General features: G+C 42.1%; 1 protein-coding gene across 4 annotated transcripts in view; it reads right to left on the bottom strand.

The window, feature by feature from the left end:
• The window catches only part of DNAJC18 (DnaJ heat shock protein family (Hsp40) member C18), a 31,589-nt gene that overhangs the window by 13,395 nt on the left and 3,195 nt on the right, over positions 1-14,999 (bottom strand). For all 4 annotated transcript variants that reach the window (XR_004033415.1, XM_030828365.1, XM_030828343.1 and 1 more), the window contains exons 3-6: positions 7,154-7,299; positions 4,770-4,955; positions 3,593-3,702; positions 1,315-1,424 (exon numbers count right to left, since the gene is read on the bottom strand). Coding sequence is in view for 3 of the 4 variants with exons in the window: in XM_030828365.1 (XP_030684225.1) it covers positions 1,315-1,424; positions 3,593-3,702; positions 4,770-4,955; positions 7,154-7,299 (552 nt within the window). In the remaining variant the exon portion in view is untranslated. The remainder of the gene's footprint in view (positions 1-1,314; positions 1,425-3,592; positions 3,703-4,769; positions 4,956-7,153; positions 7,300-14,999) is intronic.

The following is a 14,999-nucleotide window of genomic DNA, read 5'->3' as shown; positions in this document are numbered from 1 at the left end:
CAAGATTGCACCACTGCACTTCAGCCTGGGAGCCTGGGTGACAGAGCAAGACTGCTTCAAAAACAACAACAACAACAACAAAACCTCTCTTTCAGCCTCAGCTTCGCTCTCTGTAAAAGGAAAATACTGGCCAGGCGCGATGGCTCATGCCTGTAATCCCAGCACTTTGGGAGGCCGAGGTAGGCGGATCACCTGAGGTTAGGAGTTTGAGACCAGCTTGGCCAACATAGTGAAACCCTGTCTCTACTAAAATATAAAAATTAGCCAGGTGTGGTGGTGCGTGCCGCCTATAATCCCCAGCTACTCAGGAGGCTGAGGCACACGAATTGCTTGAATCAGGGAAGTGGAGGTTGGAGTGAGCCCAGATTGCACCACTGCACTCCAGCCCAGGCGACAGAGTGAGACTCTGTCTCAAAAAACAAAAACAAACACAAAAGGAAATACTGACCTGGAGTGACCTGGAATGATGGTCTTCAGTCTACAGTGATCACTGACAAAGACTCTTCCTGTTATATATTGTCTAATAAATTCTACTTTTAAAAGGTTTTTTCCCACTAAATTATAATAATGAATAATAATTTATTATTCATTATTAACAAAAAAGATAATCTAGTGATTCTCAAACTTCAGTGTGGATCAGAATCATCTGGAGGGTTTGTTAAAACTCAGGCTTCTGGTCCTACCCCCAGAGCCTCTAATTCAATGGATATGGAGGGATCCTAGAATCTGCCTTTCTAACATGTTGCCTGGTGATGCTGATGATGGCTGGTCTGGGGACCAAACTTTAGGAACTGAATCAACTGAAAGAATTAATTGAATAAATTTTTAAAAATCCTATCAGAGTTTATAATCTATATGCAAAAAGCATTACAAGGAATTTCTCTATTTTCAACAAAAACAAAAAAATGGAAAATAATCACTTGATCCCCATTATTAATACTATGCTCTGAGACCCACAGGGTCCAGCAATCCTATCAACAGCTTAACAGAGTCTTTCTAACTCTACCATGGTGTGATAATGAGTTCATTTAAACCTTAAATTCTACTGATCCTTCAAAAACCAGTTACTGCTGTTCTGCAGCTGACCAGATGATGTCACTATAGGACAAGACAATCTATTTCCCGAGGCACACAGGAGACTGCCTCAGTATTTTTGAGTCTCAGCACCATGACTACCCAGCTGTTCCTTTAAACATCAAATCGGTGTTTTCTACAGCAAAAGGTGAAATGAAATGTTAGTAATGTATCAGCAAAATCTTCAAGTCTTTCACCCCCAGACTGTTACTGAGAAAGATTTAGAAATAACAGACTTACGATTTATAGAACAGACTATATGGGGGATTAGTAGCCAGCAGCTGAGTAATGACAGATATAATCACAATCACAAGAACTGGAAGTAGCTGAATAAATGCAGAATACGTAGTCTGAAAAAGAAAAAAAAAAACTTGCTGTAAGTGTTCTTTTTTTTTTTTTTCTGTTGCCCAGGCTGGAGTGCAGTGGTGCGATCTCGGCTCACTGCAAGTTCCGCCTCACGGGTTCACGCCATTCTCCTGCCTCAGCCTCCCAAGTAGCTGGGACTACAGACGCCCGCCACCACGCCCGGCTAAGTTTTTGTATTTTTAGTAGAGATGGGGTTTCACCGCAGCCAGGATGGTCTCGATCTCCTGACCTCGTGATCTGCCCACCTTGGCCTCCCAAAGTGCTGGGATTACAGGTGTGAGCCACTGCGCCTGGCCTGTAAGTGTTCTTTATCAATATAAAGCTTATTGAAAATAAGATCGTTGCCCCAAAGAAAATAACAAATTATCAATGCACCGCATAGGAGGATCCACAAAGCCCCAGGCTTTTCTGGGAAGGCTGTACTTTCAGCTGAGAAGTACAGGTTGGGCAATCCTAATCAGAAAATTCAAAATCGAAAATGCTCCAAAATCTAGAACTTGTTGAGTACCAGGATGACACTTAAAGGAAATGCTCATTGGAGCATTTTGGATTTCAATTTTTTTTTTTTTTCGAGACATGGTCTTGCTCTGTCACCCAGGCTAGAGTACAGTGACACAAACATGGCTCACTGCAGCCTTGACCTCCTGGGTTCTGATGATTCTGTCACCTCAGCCTCCTGAGAAGCTGGGACCACAGGTGCACACCACCGTGTCCAGCTAATTTTTAAATTTTTGTAGAGACAAGGTCTTGCCATGTTGCCCAGGCTAATCTCAAACTTCTAGGCTCAAGCAATTCTCCTGCCTCAGTCTCCCAAAGTGTTAGGATTACAGGTGTGAGCCACAGCACCCAGCCTCAGATTTTCAGATTAGGAATTGTCAAGTGTATAATGGTATAATGCAAATTTCCAAAATCCAAAAAAAAAAAAATCTGAAATCTGAAATACTACTGGTCCAATTTACTTCAGATAAGGGATACTCAATCTATACCAAATAATCTTTACTCTCTCTGCTGAGCAGGCTGAAGGAGGTCCAACAACAACCTGGATTGACACCCAGTAATCTCCCTGCAGCCCCATTAATAAGACCAATGAAGCAAACATCTCTAGGTAAACCCGCCCAGACTGTGCCTCTTACAGGAGTGGGGCTCTAGGAGCCAGGTTAGCATTATGCTTGGCCACAGCTGATTGGACTCGGAGGACATCTAACTCTGGCAGAGATAATCACGTTTTCTCTCCTAGGAATTTGGGATTGAGACTCATCACCCTTCACTTCTGGGTCATCACTTTAAGGAAGAACACACACTCTCAGGCACTGCAGATTAGCTATTTGCAAGGGGAAGTAGAACAAGCAAAGCTGCTTGGTGAAAACAAAACAGAGGCAAAGAGTGGCAGGAAAACTGGAGACAATCTGGGCCCAAAGAGTCCTGCAAAGCACAGCTGCTTGGGAGCCTGACAGTATCCCAGTTCCTTGTTCCTGTCTGTCATGAGGCCCAGCTGTGCTTCTTGTCCTTGAGCTTCATGAGACTCTTTTGATCCCTTACCTTAAACCCCCTTTAGTTCTAAATATTTTGAAGAGGATTCCTATTTTCTGCAGCCAAGAAAATTTTGGAGCCGGAGCAGTGGCTCATGCCTGTAATCCTAGCAGTTTGGGAGGCCAAGGCAGGAGGATCACTTGAGCCCAGGAGTTTGTGACCAGCCTGGGAAACATGGTGAGAACTAATCTCCACAAAAAATGAGCTGGGAATGGTGGCACGCACCTATAGTTCCAGCAACATGAGAGGCTGAGGTGGGAGGATTGGTTGAGCCCTGGAGTTCGAGGCTGTAGTGAGCTGTGTTTGTACTATTGTACTCCAGCCTGAGTGACAGTGAGACCCTCTCTCAAAGAAAAAAAAAAAAAAAGCCTTGATGAAGTCAGCCCCACAGGATTGCTGAGATCCTGGGAGAGCCACCCAAGAATGGGCAGAGGGAGGGGATACCATTCTGCCTATTTAGGCCAATTTTCTAGCTCTTCTCACCATTGCTTTTGCTTTCCTAAAGCACATCTTTCCTAAAGCAACATAACTCAAGTTCAACTTCTAAAACTTGACCATGTACCATCAAGGTTGGCCAAGTACAACTGTTTATGGGCAGCAGCGCTCCTCCCTCCCTAGGTACCTGAGGTTTCTCTTCTTCCTCCTCCTTCTGAGTCTGTGTCCTCTCATGTCGGTGCCGTCGACGGTAATAGTGAGTGTCATCTGTCACATTTGAAAACATATGAATATTTCCTGGAAAAGAAAGAAAAAGAAATACTTGGTATGGGATGTGGCAAACACTCCTTCCCTGCCTTTTTCTTTTTCTTTGGAGACGGAGTTTCGCTCTGTTACCCAGGCTGGAGTGCAATGGCGTGATCTCAGCTCACTGCAACCTCTGCTTCCTGGGTTCAAGCGATTCTCCTGCCTCAGCCTCCTCAGTAGCTGGGATTACAGGCACCCGCCACCACGCCCGGCTAACTTTTGTATTTTTAGTAGAGATGGGATTTCACCATGTTGGCCAGGCTGGTCTCGAACTCCTGAACTCAAGTGATCCACCTACCTTGGCCTCCCAAAGTGCTGGGATTACAGGCATGAGCCACGGCGCCTGACCCTTCCTTGCCTTTTTCAAGGTCCTTGTTCCCAGCTAGGTTTGTTAAGGATAGAGTATTGGCCTATTTTACCCAGTAGAAAAATAAGACAATAGGCAAGCCAAGTGAACCAGCTGGAGCTAAAGCGTGCTGAGCTCTCCTGACTTCATTCAAATAGTCCTTTGCAACTAGTCAGAGAGAACCCCGAAAGGCTAGAAGAGAGAGAGCATTTGGGCCATGAATCCCATCTGGCATGTTCACGTCTGCTTTCGTGCCCAATACCATATTGTGTCACTGGTATCTTTTAATAGCAACTCATAAAATTCAATTTACTTCCTGGGCACTGAATTATACCAACTTCCAACTTGCTAGGGGGTACTTTCCTATCTTCTATCTTTGTAAGTGCCATTTTATAATAATAATAATAGGCATTTTGTTACTTATTTATAAGGCACTTAAAAATATCTAATCCTTACAGTGACCCTGTGAAGTAGGTATTATTAACAGCTCCATTTTTCAGGAGAGGAAACAGGGTCAGAGAGACTAAATGATTTGGTCAAAATTATGCACAGCTGGAGGCTGGAGACTTGCCTCAAACTCCTGCTCAACTGATTCCAGATCCTTGCTGTTTCCATCATACCATTGTACCTCTATTCAGATTTTCAAACAGGAGCTTGCTGAGAGCCATAAATAAAGAAATACGTTTAAGAATGATAATTTGGGGAGACTAACCTGTAGGAAAATGTCCTCCAAAGAAGACGTTGAACAGCTCTTCTGGAGTGATGTCAGCTTCAAAATCCCTGTAATAATTATAAGGTCTGGCTCGAGGGGCAGTGAAAGTCACCTGTTCATCTCCGTATTCATCATAGCGAAGTCTCTTATCAGGATTGCTCAGGACTGCAAATGCATTTCCTATTGCTGCAACCAACAAGAAGCAGCACATGAGGACACAGTCTTTGCAATGGCTGAGAGTGATCGCAGCAGCAGTGACAAAGAGCCTAGAGGTGACTCGAGCTGGACAACTTCGCAGGGGCCCAAGAAGAGGTGCTTGGGCCTAGAAAGTCCTCCACAGTGCTTGCCCTTCAGGTTTTCCCTGATCGCCAGAAACAACATTGGAATCACAGGAATTAAGAACTACTGCTGAAGTGAGTTAACTCCCAATCAACAGTCGTGGAGTCATCCCAGCTGTCCTAGAAGTTAGGAAGCCCCCCTCAGTTTGGGTTCCCAGTCACCACAAGTCCCAGGCATGTTGGGGAAATGTTCTCCAACTGGTCAGCACTCTCATTCATAAAAAATGTGTTCTGGCTGGGCGCAATGGCTCATGCCTGTAATCCCAGCACTCTGGGAGTTTGCAGTGAGCTGAGATCATGCCACTGCACTCCAGGCTGGGCAACAGAGTGAGACTTCGTCACACACAAACACACACACACACATACACACACACACAAAGGGTGCTCTTTACTTTAAAAAAAATTTTTTTTGGAGATGGGGTCTTGCTACATTGCCCAGACTAGTCTCAGATTCCTGGCCTCAAGTGATCCTCTCACCTTGGCCTCCAAAAGTTTGGGATTATAGGTGTGAGCCCTGCATCTGGCCAAAAAAGTATTCTTATTTCACTTGAGTGCAATAGTTTATGTTGGAAACAGTTCACACATCAGTAGTGATATTCTAACTTGTAGTCTGAAAAATTTCCTGAATTCTCTTCTGAAACACTCTTAATAGAAACCTTCGTGCTTGACTAAAAACAAAGTCTTCATCATAGTCTTATTTCAGTTTACTTTAGACAGTTATTTTCTGAAATTAAGAAATGTATCTCCAATGTCTCAAGGCAGGTTCAAAGGCTGAATAGTTACATATGTTTACCAACATGTCTCTTTTTTATGTACAAATGTGCAAACCTTGCCCAATTTCATTTAAACATACAATCAGTAGCACCAATCAATAGAAACCTCAAAAAAAAAAAATCTTTTAAGGCATCCCCCACTCCCTACCTGTAATTCAGTCAACACTGTTAGAAATACAGAAAGAGTATTTCTTCATGATTCTTTGACCTGGGGAATTGTTTAATGTTTGCCTTGCCACTCTGTTACCCACAACTCTCTATATACATATGTACATATGTATTGTAATAAGTATACAGTTATTTTGCTGAGCCATTTGAAAGTAGGCCACAGATATTATGTTACCTTGCCCCTAAATACCTCAACATATATCGCCCAAGAAGAAACATATTCTCCTATGTGATCACAACACCATTATCACAGCTAAGAAAATTAACATCAGTCCATTATCATCCAATGCATCCATGCAAGATCAAGTATAGCATTTAGTTTCTTTTAATCTAAAACTATCCCCATCTTTTTTGTTTTTCATTATGTTAAATTTTTTGGAAGAACAGATCAGTATTCTTGTAGAATGTTTCATATTGATTGTTTCCTCATGATTAGATTCAGGTCAAATATTTTGGCAAGAATACCCCATAGGTGACAACTACCTAGCACTCAATGGTTTTAGCATTCACTGATGATCTTTGCCTGAAACAATGACTTGGATTGCAGTGGTGCAATCACAGCTCACTGCAGCCTTGACCTCTGGCTCAAGCAATCCTCCCATCTCAGCCTCCCAAAGTGCTAGGTTTACAGGTGTGAGCCACTGTGCTCAGCCTGAAGAATATATTTCTTAAAATACCATGGAGGACGGGCACAGTGGCTCACACCTGTCATTTCAGCACTTTGGAAGGCCTAGGCGGGCAGATTACTTGAGCTCAGGAGTTTGAGATCAGCCAGAGCAATATGGCAAAACCCCATCTCCACAGAAGATACAAAAATTAGCCGGGCATGGTAGTGCCCATCTGTAGTCCCAGCTACTCAGGAGGCTGAGGTGGGAGGATCACTTGAGCCCGGGAGGTGAAAGTTGCAGTGAGCTGAGATGTCGCCACTGCATTCCAGCCTGGGTAAAATCAAGTGGGAGCTATGCTGATAATCACTATTTAAGAGGTGTGGCAGGGGGAAAAACCCTCCTTATGGCCTTATAAAACAACTATGGGGAAGGCTAAAAGCAACTTATTATGACCAACCATGACAAGGGCACCATTGAGCATTGGTTCAGGATCAGACCTTTGAAAGCATCTGTTGCTCCAGGAGCACAGTTCTTGTCAGGGTGAAATTTCAGGGCGAGTTTTCTGTAAGCTTTCTTAAGCTCTTCGTCACTGGCATCTCGAGAAACTCCCAGAATTTCATAGTAATTTCTGCATTTCTTGATCCTAAAAAAAAATCACAAGCATGTATGTCTACAAAGGCCCCTTCTGTACAACTAACTGCAAGATAATACATCGATCCTACCTCCATCTGTGGGACCCAAAACAAACCTGTAAGAAAATTAGTGCACACGTTAATGAAACATTCAAATTCATTAACAATGTCCTTCTCCCACCCAGAACTTAATGCTTTTCAAAGTACTTTTACATCTAGTATTTATTCTTCCTATATCCCTGCAAGTGAGTAGAACAAGTATGCTAATCCTTACACCAAGGTTCAGGCTAAGATCCTAAGAGATGAACTACAGGACAGCAAAGCCGGAAGAAACAGTTAATCACCCTGTTTGTTTATAATTTTTTCTCTCTTCTTCCTATGGCTATCTTTTTAAACTGTGTTTTTTGTTTTGTTTTGTTTTTGAGACAGAGTCTTGCTCTTGTTGCCTAGGCTGGAGTGCAATGGCCAATCTCAGCTCACTGCAACCTCTGCCTCCCAGGTTCAAGCAATTCTCCTGCCTCAGCCTCCCGAGTAGCTGAGATTACAGGGATGCACCACCAGGCCTGGCTAATTTTGGTATTTTTAGTAGAGATGGGGTTTCACCATATTGGTTAGGCTGGTCTCAAACTCCTGACCTTGTGATCTGCCCACCTTGGCCTCCCAAAGTGCTGGGATTACAGGTGTGAGCCACTGTGCCTGGCTAAACTGTGTTTTTAAAAAGTTAACATACACATGATAGAAGAAAAAGAGCCAACAGAACTGAAGTTTATACAGTAAAAATTCTCCTGCTTCATCATTCCCTGTCCCCCAGTATCCCACTACAGGGACAACCATCATTAGAAGTTTTCTGTGGATCCTATGTACAGAGAGTACAGGTGTAGTCCTCTCCATTTTTTTTCTTGCCTAAATGGAAACATACTGTAATCACTTTTCTACATCTTGCTTTAAAAAAAAATTATTTTGGGCTGGGTGCCGTGGCTCACACTTGTAATCCCTGTGCTTTGGGAGGCTGAGGCAGGAGGACTGCTTGAGGCCAAGAGCTTGAGGCCAGCCTGGGCAGGATGGTAAGACCCTATCTCTATGAAAAACTTTAAAAAGTTAGCCAAGCATGGTGCCTTGCATCAGGAATTCCAACTACTCAGGAGGCCAAGGCAGGTGGATCACTTAAGCCCAGGAGTTTGAGGCTGCAGTGAGCTATGATTGTTCCACTACACTCTAGCCTGGGCAACAGGGCATGATCCTGTCTCTAAAAAACAAACAAAAAACAATTTATCTTGGAGATCAATCCTTAACATATAGAGATGAGAAGTATAGAATAATAGTTTAGACTAGACAGTAGTTTAGATTAGAGTGGCAGTTCTGAATTTTGATCTCAGCAACATTTTATACTCTTAAAAATTACTGATATGCATGGTACAGGAAGAGAAAAAAAATTACTGAAGACCTCAAAAGAGCTTTCATTTATGTGACTTCTATCAATCCACATCTAGTATACCAGAAATGAAAACAAAAAATTTTTAAACAGTGATGACGTAATTACATGTCATGTAGCCTCTCAAAAACTCCACTGTATAATCATGAGAAAATTAGTGAAAAAGACAAGTAACATGTTTGTATCATTATGACTAAAGTTTTAAACTTGCAGACCTATCCACTAAAAGGGTCTTGGGGTTCCCCAACCACCCTTTGAGAACTGCTGGATTACAGATGAGCTCTGGAGTCAAAATGCCTTGGTTTAGCTTTGATTTTGCTGTGTACTTAACCTCTATAGTTTGGTGTTATCTTGTGAAATGGGCTAATAATTATATTTCACAGAGTTGATACTATGATTAAATAAAGTCTTCATCAAAGTGCTTGAGAGCATTTAATGCTAAATAAATATTACCTAGTATTATATATCTACCTCATTTTTTTTTTTTTTGAGACAGAGCCCAAGCTGGAGTGCAGTGGCGTGATCTCGGCTCACTGCAACCTCTCCTTCTGGGTTCAGGTGATTCTCCCGCCTCAGCCTCCCGAGTAGCTGTGACTACAGGCTTGCATCACCATACCCAGCTAGTTTTTTGTATTTTTAGTAGAGACAGGGTTTCACTATATTGGCCAGGCTCGTCTCGAACTCTTGACCTCAAGTGATCCACCTGCCTTGGCCTCCTAGAGTTCTGGGATTACAGGCATGAGCCACCACGCCTGGCCTACTTCATTCTTTTTAAAATCTAAATATTATTGCATTGTATCAATGTATAATGTATACATCACCTACTAATTTGTATTGAGAAGTTCTTCAGTCTTTTGCTATTATATAATTCAGTAAGGCAGGCAGAGATTCAGAGCTTTGTTGGGAAATTCATCATAAGTCAGTAACATAGGTTGGACTCTAATGCAGGGTCTGGGCTGTCAGCAGGTCCCTTCCACATGAGCTGCCTATGGGGAGTCTTTGAATCTCCAGCCCAGTTTCCAATCTCTGCTTCCATAGCAGACACTCAGGACTCCCTCTCCTAAATTTACTATTTGTTTAATAATGCTTTATTGAGAAATAATCCACGTACCATAAAGTTCACCCTTTTAAAATGTACAATTCATTAGTTTTTAAATACATTTATAGAGGTGTGCATCTATCACCACTATCTCATTTCAGGACATTTTTATCACCCCAGAAAGAAACTCTATACTCATTAGTAGTCACTCCCACTTCTCCCCCAGCCCCTGGGACCCACTAATCTACTTTCCCCTCTATAGATTTGCTTATTCTGAATATTTTATATAAAAGGAGTTATATAACATGTAGCTTTTTGTGTCTGGCTTCTTTCACTTACTGTAATTTTTTCAAGGTTCATCCATGTTGTAGCATGAATCTGTTCATCCCTTTTTGTTACAAAATAATATTTCATCGTATGGATATACCCCATGTTGCTTGTCCATTATCAGTTAATGGACATTGAGTTGTTTCCCCTTTGGGGTCGTTATGAATAATATTGCTATGGACATTCATGTACAAGTTTTTCTGTGGAAGTATATTTATATTTCTCTTGGAATATACTAGGAGTAGATTGCTAGGTCAATAATCTTAATTTTCTTCTGAACCTTAAGAGGAATTGACATACTGTTTTCCAAACTGGCTGCATTCCTACCAGCAATGTACAAAGGTTCCAATTTATCTGCTTCTTTATAAACACTTATTATCTACCTTTTTGACTATAGCCATTCCAGTGGGTATATCTCATTGTGGTTTTGATTTGCATTTCCCTAATGACTAATGATGTTGAACAAGTTTACATATGCTTACTAACCATATGTATATCTTCTTTATACATATATGGAGGAATATATAGGAGGAATGCCTATTCAGACCCTTTGCCCATTTTTCCAATTGGGTTATTTGTCTTCTTATTGTTGAGTTTTAAGAGAACTTTGTTCCAGATAAAGTCCCTTATCAGATACACAGTTTTTAAATGTTTTCTCCCATTCTGTGGGTTGACTTTTCACATTCTTTTCTTTTTCTTTTTTTTTTTTTGAGATAGAGTTTCACTCTTGTCACCTAGGCTGGAGTGCGATGGCATGGTTTCGACTCATTGCAACCTCCTCCTCCCGGGTTCAAGCAATTCTCCTGCCTCAGACTCCTGAGTAGCTGGGATTATAGGTGCCTGCCACCACACCCGGCTAATTTTTGTATTTTTATTAGAGACGGGGTTTCACCATGTTGGCCAGGATGGTCTCGAACTCCTGACCTTGTGATCCACCTGCCTCGGCCTCCCAAAGTGCTGGGATTACAGGCGTGAGCCACTGCGCCTGGCCACAGAATTTTATTATTTTTTTTAGAGACAGGGTAGGGTCCCTGCCATCCAGGCTGGAGTGCAGTGGCACAATCATAGCTCACTGCAGCCTCCAACTCCTGGGCTCAAGTGATTCTCCTGCCTCAGCCTACCAAGTAGCTGAGACTACGGGCATGCACCATAACCCCGAGTTAATCCAAAAGAACTTTTTAAAGGCAGTCCCTTAATGGCAAAGTACTTCCTGACTTCAGGAAGAAAATATCAATGGAGCCAATCCAGAAAAAGGGCTCTCATTGCCCAGGCCTTCTTGCTGTACAACCAGAAGGCTGGCAGCTGGTGTTCATCTTTTCCATCAAGGCTCAGGGGTTAGCAGCTTTATATATAATGGCAGCCCCCATCATAAACTGAACTGCATTTGCACAAAATAGCAGAGTTAGCCTATCCCTTCCTGCCTTATATCCTGGTGCTCACTTCTCGTCCTTACTAATACAATGTCCTTTGGGACATTTCTTTTCCAGAATAGGGCACTTTTGTCTGCACTAAAAAGCTGATGAGGTAGGGCTGGCCGCAGGGTTCACACCTGTAATCCCAGCACTTTGAGACACTGAGGTGAGTGGAAGCCTTGAGCGCAGGCATGCGATAAGTAATAATCACATCATGGACTGTATGCCTTTCTTATAGCAGTCCTGAAGCCATATAAAAGCTTCATTTTCAATATGAGATTAAAAGGTATTTTGCAAAAAGTGCAATGTTTTCGTACCTGCTGGCATTGAGTGCAGGTGGATCACAAGGCCAGGAGTTCAAGACCAGCCTGGCCAACATGGTGAAACCCCGTCTCTACTAAAAATACAAAAATTAGCTGGGCGTGATGGTGGGCGCCTGTAATCTCAGCAACTTGGGAGGCTGAGGCAGGACAATCGCTTGAACCTGGGAGGTGGAGGTTGCAGTGAGCTAAGATCGTGCTACTGCACTCCAGCTTGGGCGACAAGAGCAAAACTCCATCTCAAAAAAAAAACAAAACAAAACTGGAGAACTGCAAGAGATCACTTTTTACTGCTATACATAATTTACTCAAGAGACAAACTGCTCACAAAGAGATGATTAGCATCATGTGGCATTTTAAGCAGATACTCCCAATACTTGAGGCTCAGCAAAATAACAACAGGAGCTAACTACAAAATTATTACAGTAGTACAGTACTACTGTTAATTTTATGCAGTTGTGATTAATACTGCACCTGTATGTTTACATTTTTCTCAAATGCAAATGGCACCATGTAAAGTCTCTTAAGTGTTTGTGAGCATATGTTTTGATAGATTTTCACTTTTTATAATAGATTTGTGTATATTTTATGATAGTAAATGATAAAATAGACTAGAATCTAGATATATTTTATGCATTCATATAATTTTCTTAATTTTTTTGATATGCCCATGCTCCATGGTTTGTGAGATGATGATGATGACTGTTATTATTTGAGACAGAGTTTCGCTCTTGTTGCCCAGGCTGGAGTGCAATGGCACAATCACAGCTCACTGCAACCTCTGCCTTCTGGGTTCAAACAATTCTCCTGCCTCAGCCTCCCAAGTAGCTGGGATTACAGGTGTGCACCACCATGCCTGACTAATTTTGTATTTTCAGTAGAGACGGGGTTTTGCCATGTTGCCCAGGCTGGTCTCGAACTTCTAAGCCCAAGTAATCTTCCTGCCTTGGCCTCCTGAAGTGCTGGGATTACAAGTGTGAGCCACTTTTTCAAACTGTTGCAAATCTAAAAAATTTTTCCAATGTATTTATCTTTTAAAATTTACATATAAAAATCCACGGTTCAAACTGATGCCACTCAAACCTGTGTTGTTCAAAGGCCAACTGTATCTCTTTTTTTAAACTATTTATTTATTTATTTATTTATAGAGACAGGGTCTTGCTTTGTCACCCAGGCTGGATTGCAGTAGGGTGATCATAGCTCACCTCAGCCTCGAACTCCTAGGCTCAAGGGATCCACCTGCCTCAGCCTTCTGAGTAGCTGGGATTTTGCGTGTATGCCACCACACCTGGCTAAATTTTTATTTTTAGTAAAGACAGGGCCTCACTATGTCGCTCAGGCTCCTCTTCAACTCCTAGCTTCAAGAGATCCTCCTATCTCAGCCTCCCAAAGTTTTGGGATTACAGACATGAGCCACCACACCCAGCCTCAACTGTATTTTCTTAATTTCATTTTTTGATTGTTCATTGCTAGCATATAGAAAAAGGATAATTTTTGTATATTGATCTTATATCCTGTAACTTTGTCCAACTTGTTTATTAGTTCTAACAGTATTTGTGTGTGTGTGTGTGTGTGTGTGTGTGTGTATTCATTAGGATTTTCCATTTATAAGATCATGTCATCTGTGGATGTAGTTTTACTCTTCTTTCCAATCTGGATGGCTTTTATTTCTTTTTCTTGCTTAAATGCCCTGGCTTGACCCTCTAGTACAATGTTGAACAGAGTGGCAAGAATGAACAGACATACTTGTCTTGTTCCTGATCTTGGTGGGAAAACACCTAGTTGTTCACCTTTAAGTATGATGTTAACTGTGGGTTTCTGTAGATGGACTTTATCAGGTTGAGGAAGTTCCCTTCTATTCCTAGTTAAGTGTTCTTATTATGAAAGAGTGTTGGTGCTGGGCGCGGTGGCTCACACCTGTAATCCCAGCACTTTGGGAGGCCGAGGTGGGCAGATCACAAGGTCACGAGACCATCCTGCCCAACATGGTGAAACCCCGTCTCTACTAAAAATACAAAAATTAGCTGGGCGTGGTGGTGCGCGTCTGTAGTCCCAGCTACTCAGGAGGCTGAGGCCAGAGAATCACCTGAACCTGGGAGGCAGGGGTTGCAGTGAGCTGAGATCGTGGCATTGCACTCCAGCCTGGGTGACAGAGCAAGAATCCATCTCAAAAAAAAAAAAAAAAAAAAAAAGAGTGTTGGATTTTGTTAAATGCTTTTTCTGTACCTATTGAAATGATCATGTGATTTTTGTCCTTTATTCTATTAACATGGTATGTTACATTGATTGACTTTTGTGTGTTAAACAATCCTGCAATACTGGGATAAATCCCACTTGGTCAAAATGTATAATACTTTTTACATTACTGTATTTGTTTTACTAGTATTTTATTGAAGATTTAAAAATCTAATCCATGAGGGATATTGGTTGATAGTTTAGACTTCTCATGATATTTTTGTCTGGTTTTGGTTACAGAGTAATACTGGTCTCAAAGAATGAAGCCAGCTGGGCCTGGACTTTTCTTCATTGGAAGTTTTTTTTTTTTTTTTTTTTTTTTTTAGACAGGGTCTCCCTCTGTCACCCAGACTAGAGTGCAATGGTGCTCACTGCAGCCTCGCCCTTCCAGGCTCCATCAATCCTCCCACTCAGCCTCCTGAGCAGCTGGAACTGCAGGTGTGCACCACCATGCTCAGCTAATTTTTGTGGGGTCTTTTTGTTTGTTTTTTTATTGTACTGATGAAGTTTCGCCATGTTGGCCAGACTGGTCTTGAACTCCTGGGCTCAAGTGATCCTTCCACCTCAGCCTCCCAAAGTAATGGGATTACAGGCATGAGTCACCATGTCCGGCTAGAATTTTTTTGATTGTTAATTAAATCACCTTATTTGTTGTAGGTCTACTTGGGTTTCCCTTTTTTTTTTTTTTTTTTGGAAATAAGGTCTCTGTCACCCAAGCTGCAATGCAGTGGCACTATCATAGCTTACTGTAACCTCAGATTCCTAGGCTCAAGTGATCCTCCTGCTTCAGTCTCCAAAGTAGCTGGGACCACAGGCATGTGCCACCAGGCCCAAGTATTTTTTTTTCTTTTTTTAGAGGTAAGGTATTGCTATGTTGCCCAGGCTGGTCTCAAACTCCTGGTCTCCAGCAATCCTCCTGCCTCAGCACCCCCAAAGCACTGGGATT

Source organism: Nomascus leucogenys, chromosome 2, assembly GCF_006542625.1.
Source record: "Nomascus leucogenys isolate Asia chromosome 2, Asia_NLE_v1, whole genome shotgun sequence".
Taxonomy (NCBI): Eukaryota; Metazoa; Chordata; class Mammalia; order Primates; family Hylobatidae; genus Nomascus; species Nomascus leucogenys.
This window is presented reverse-complemented; position numbering and strand designations above follow the sequence as displayed.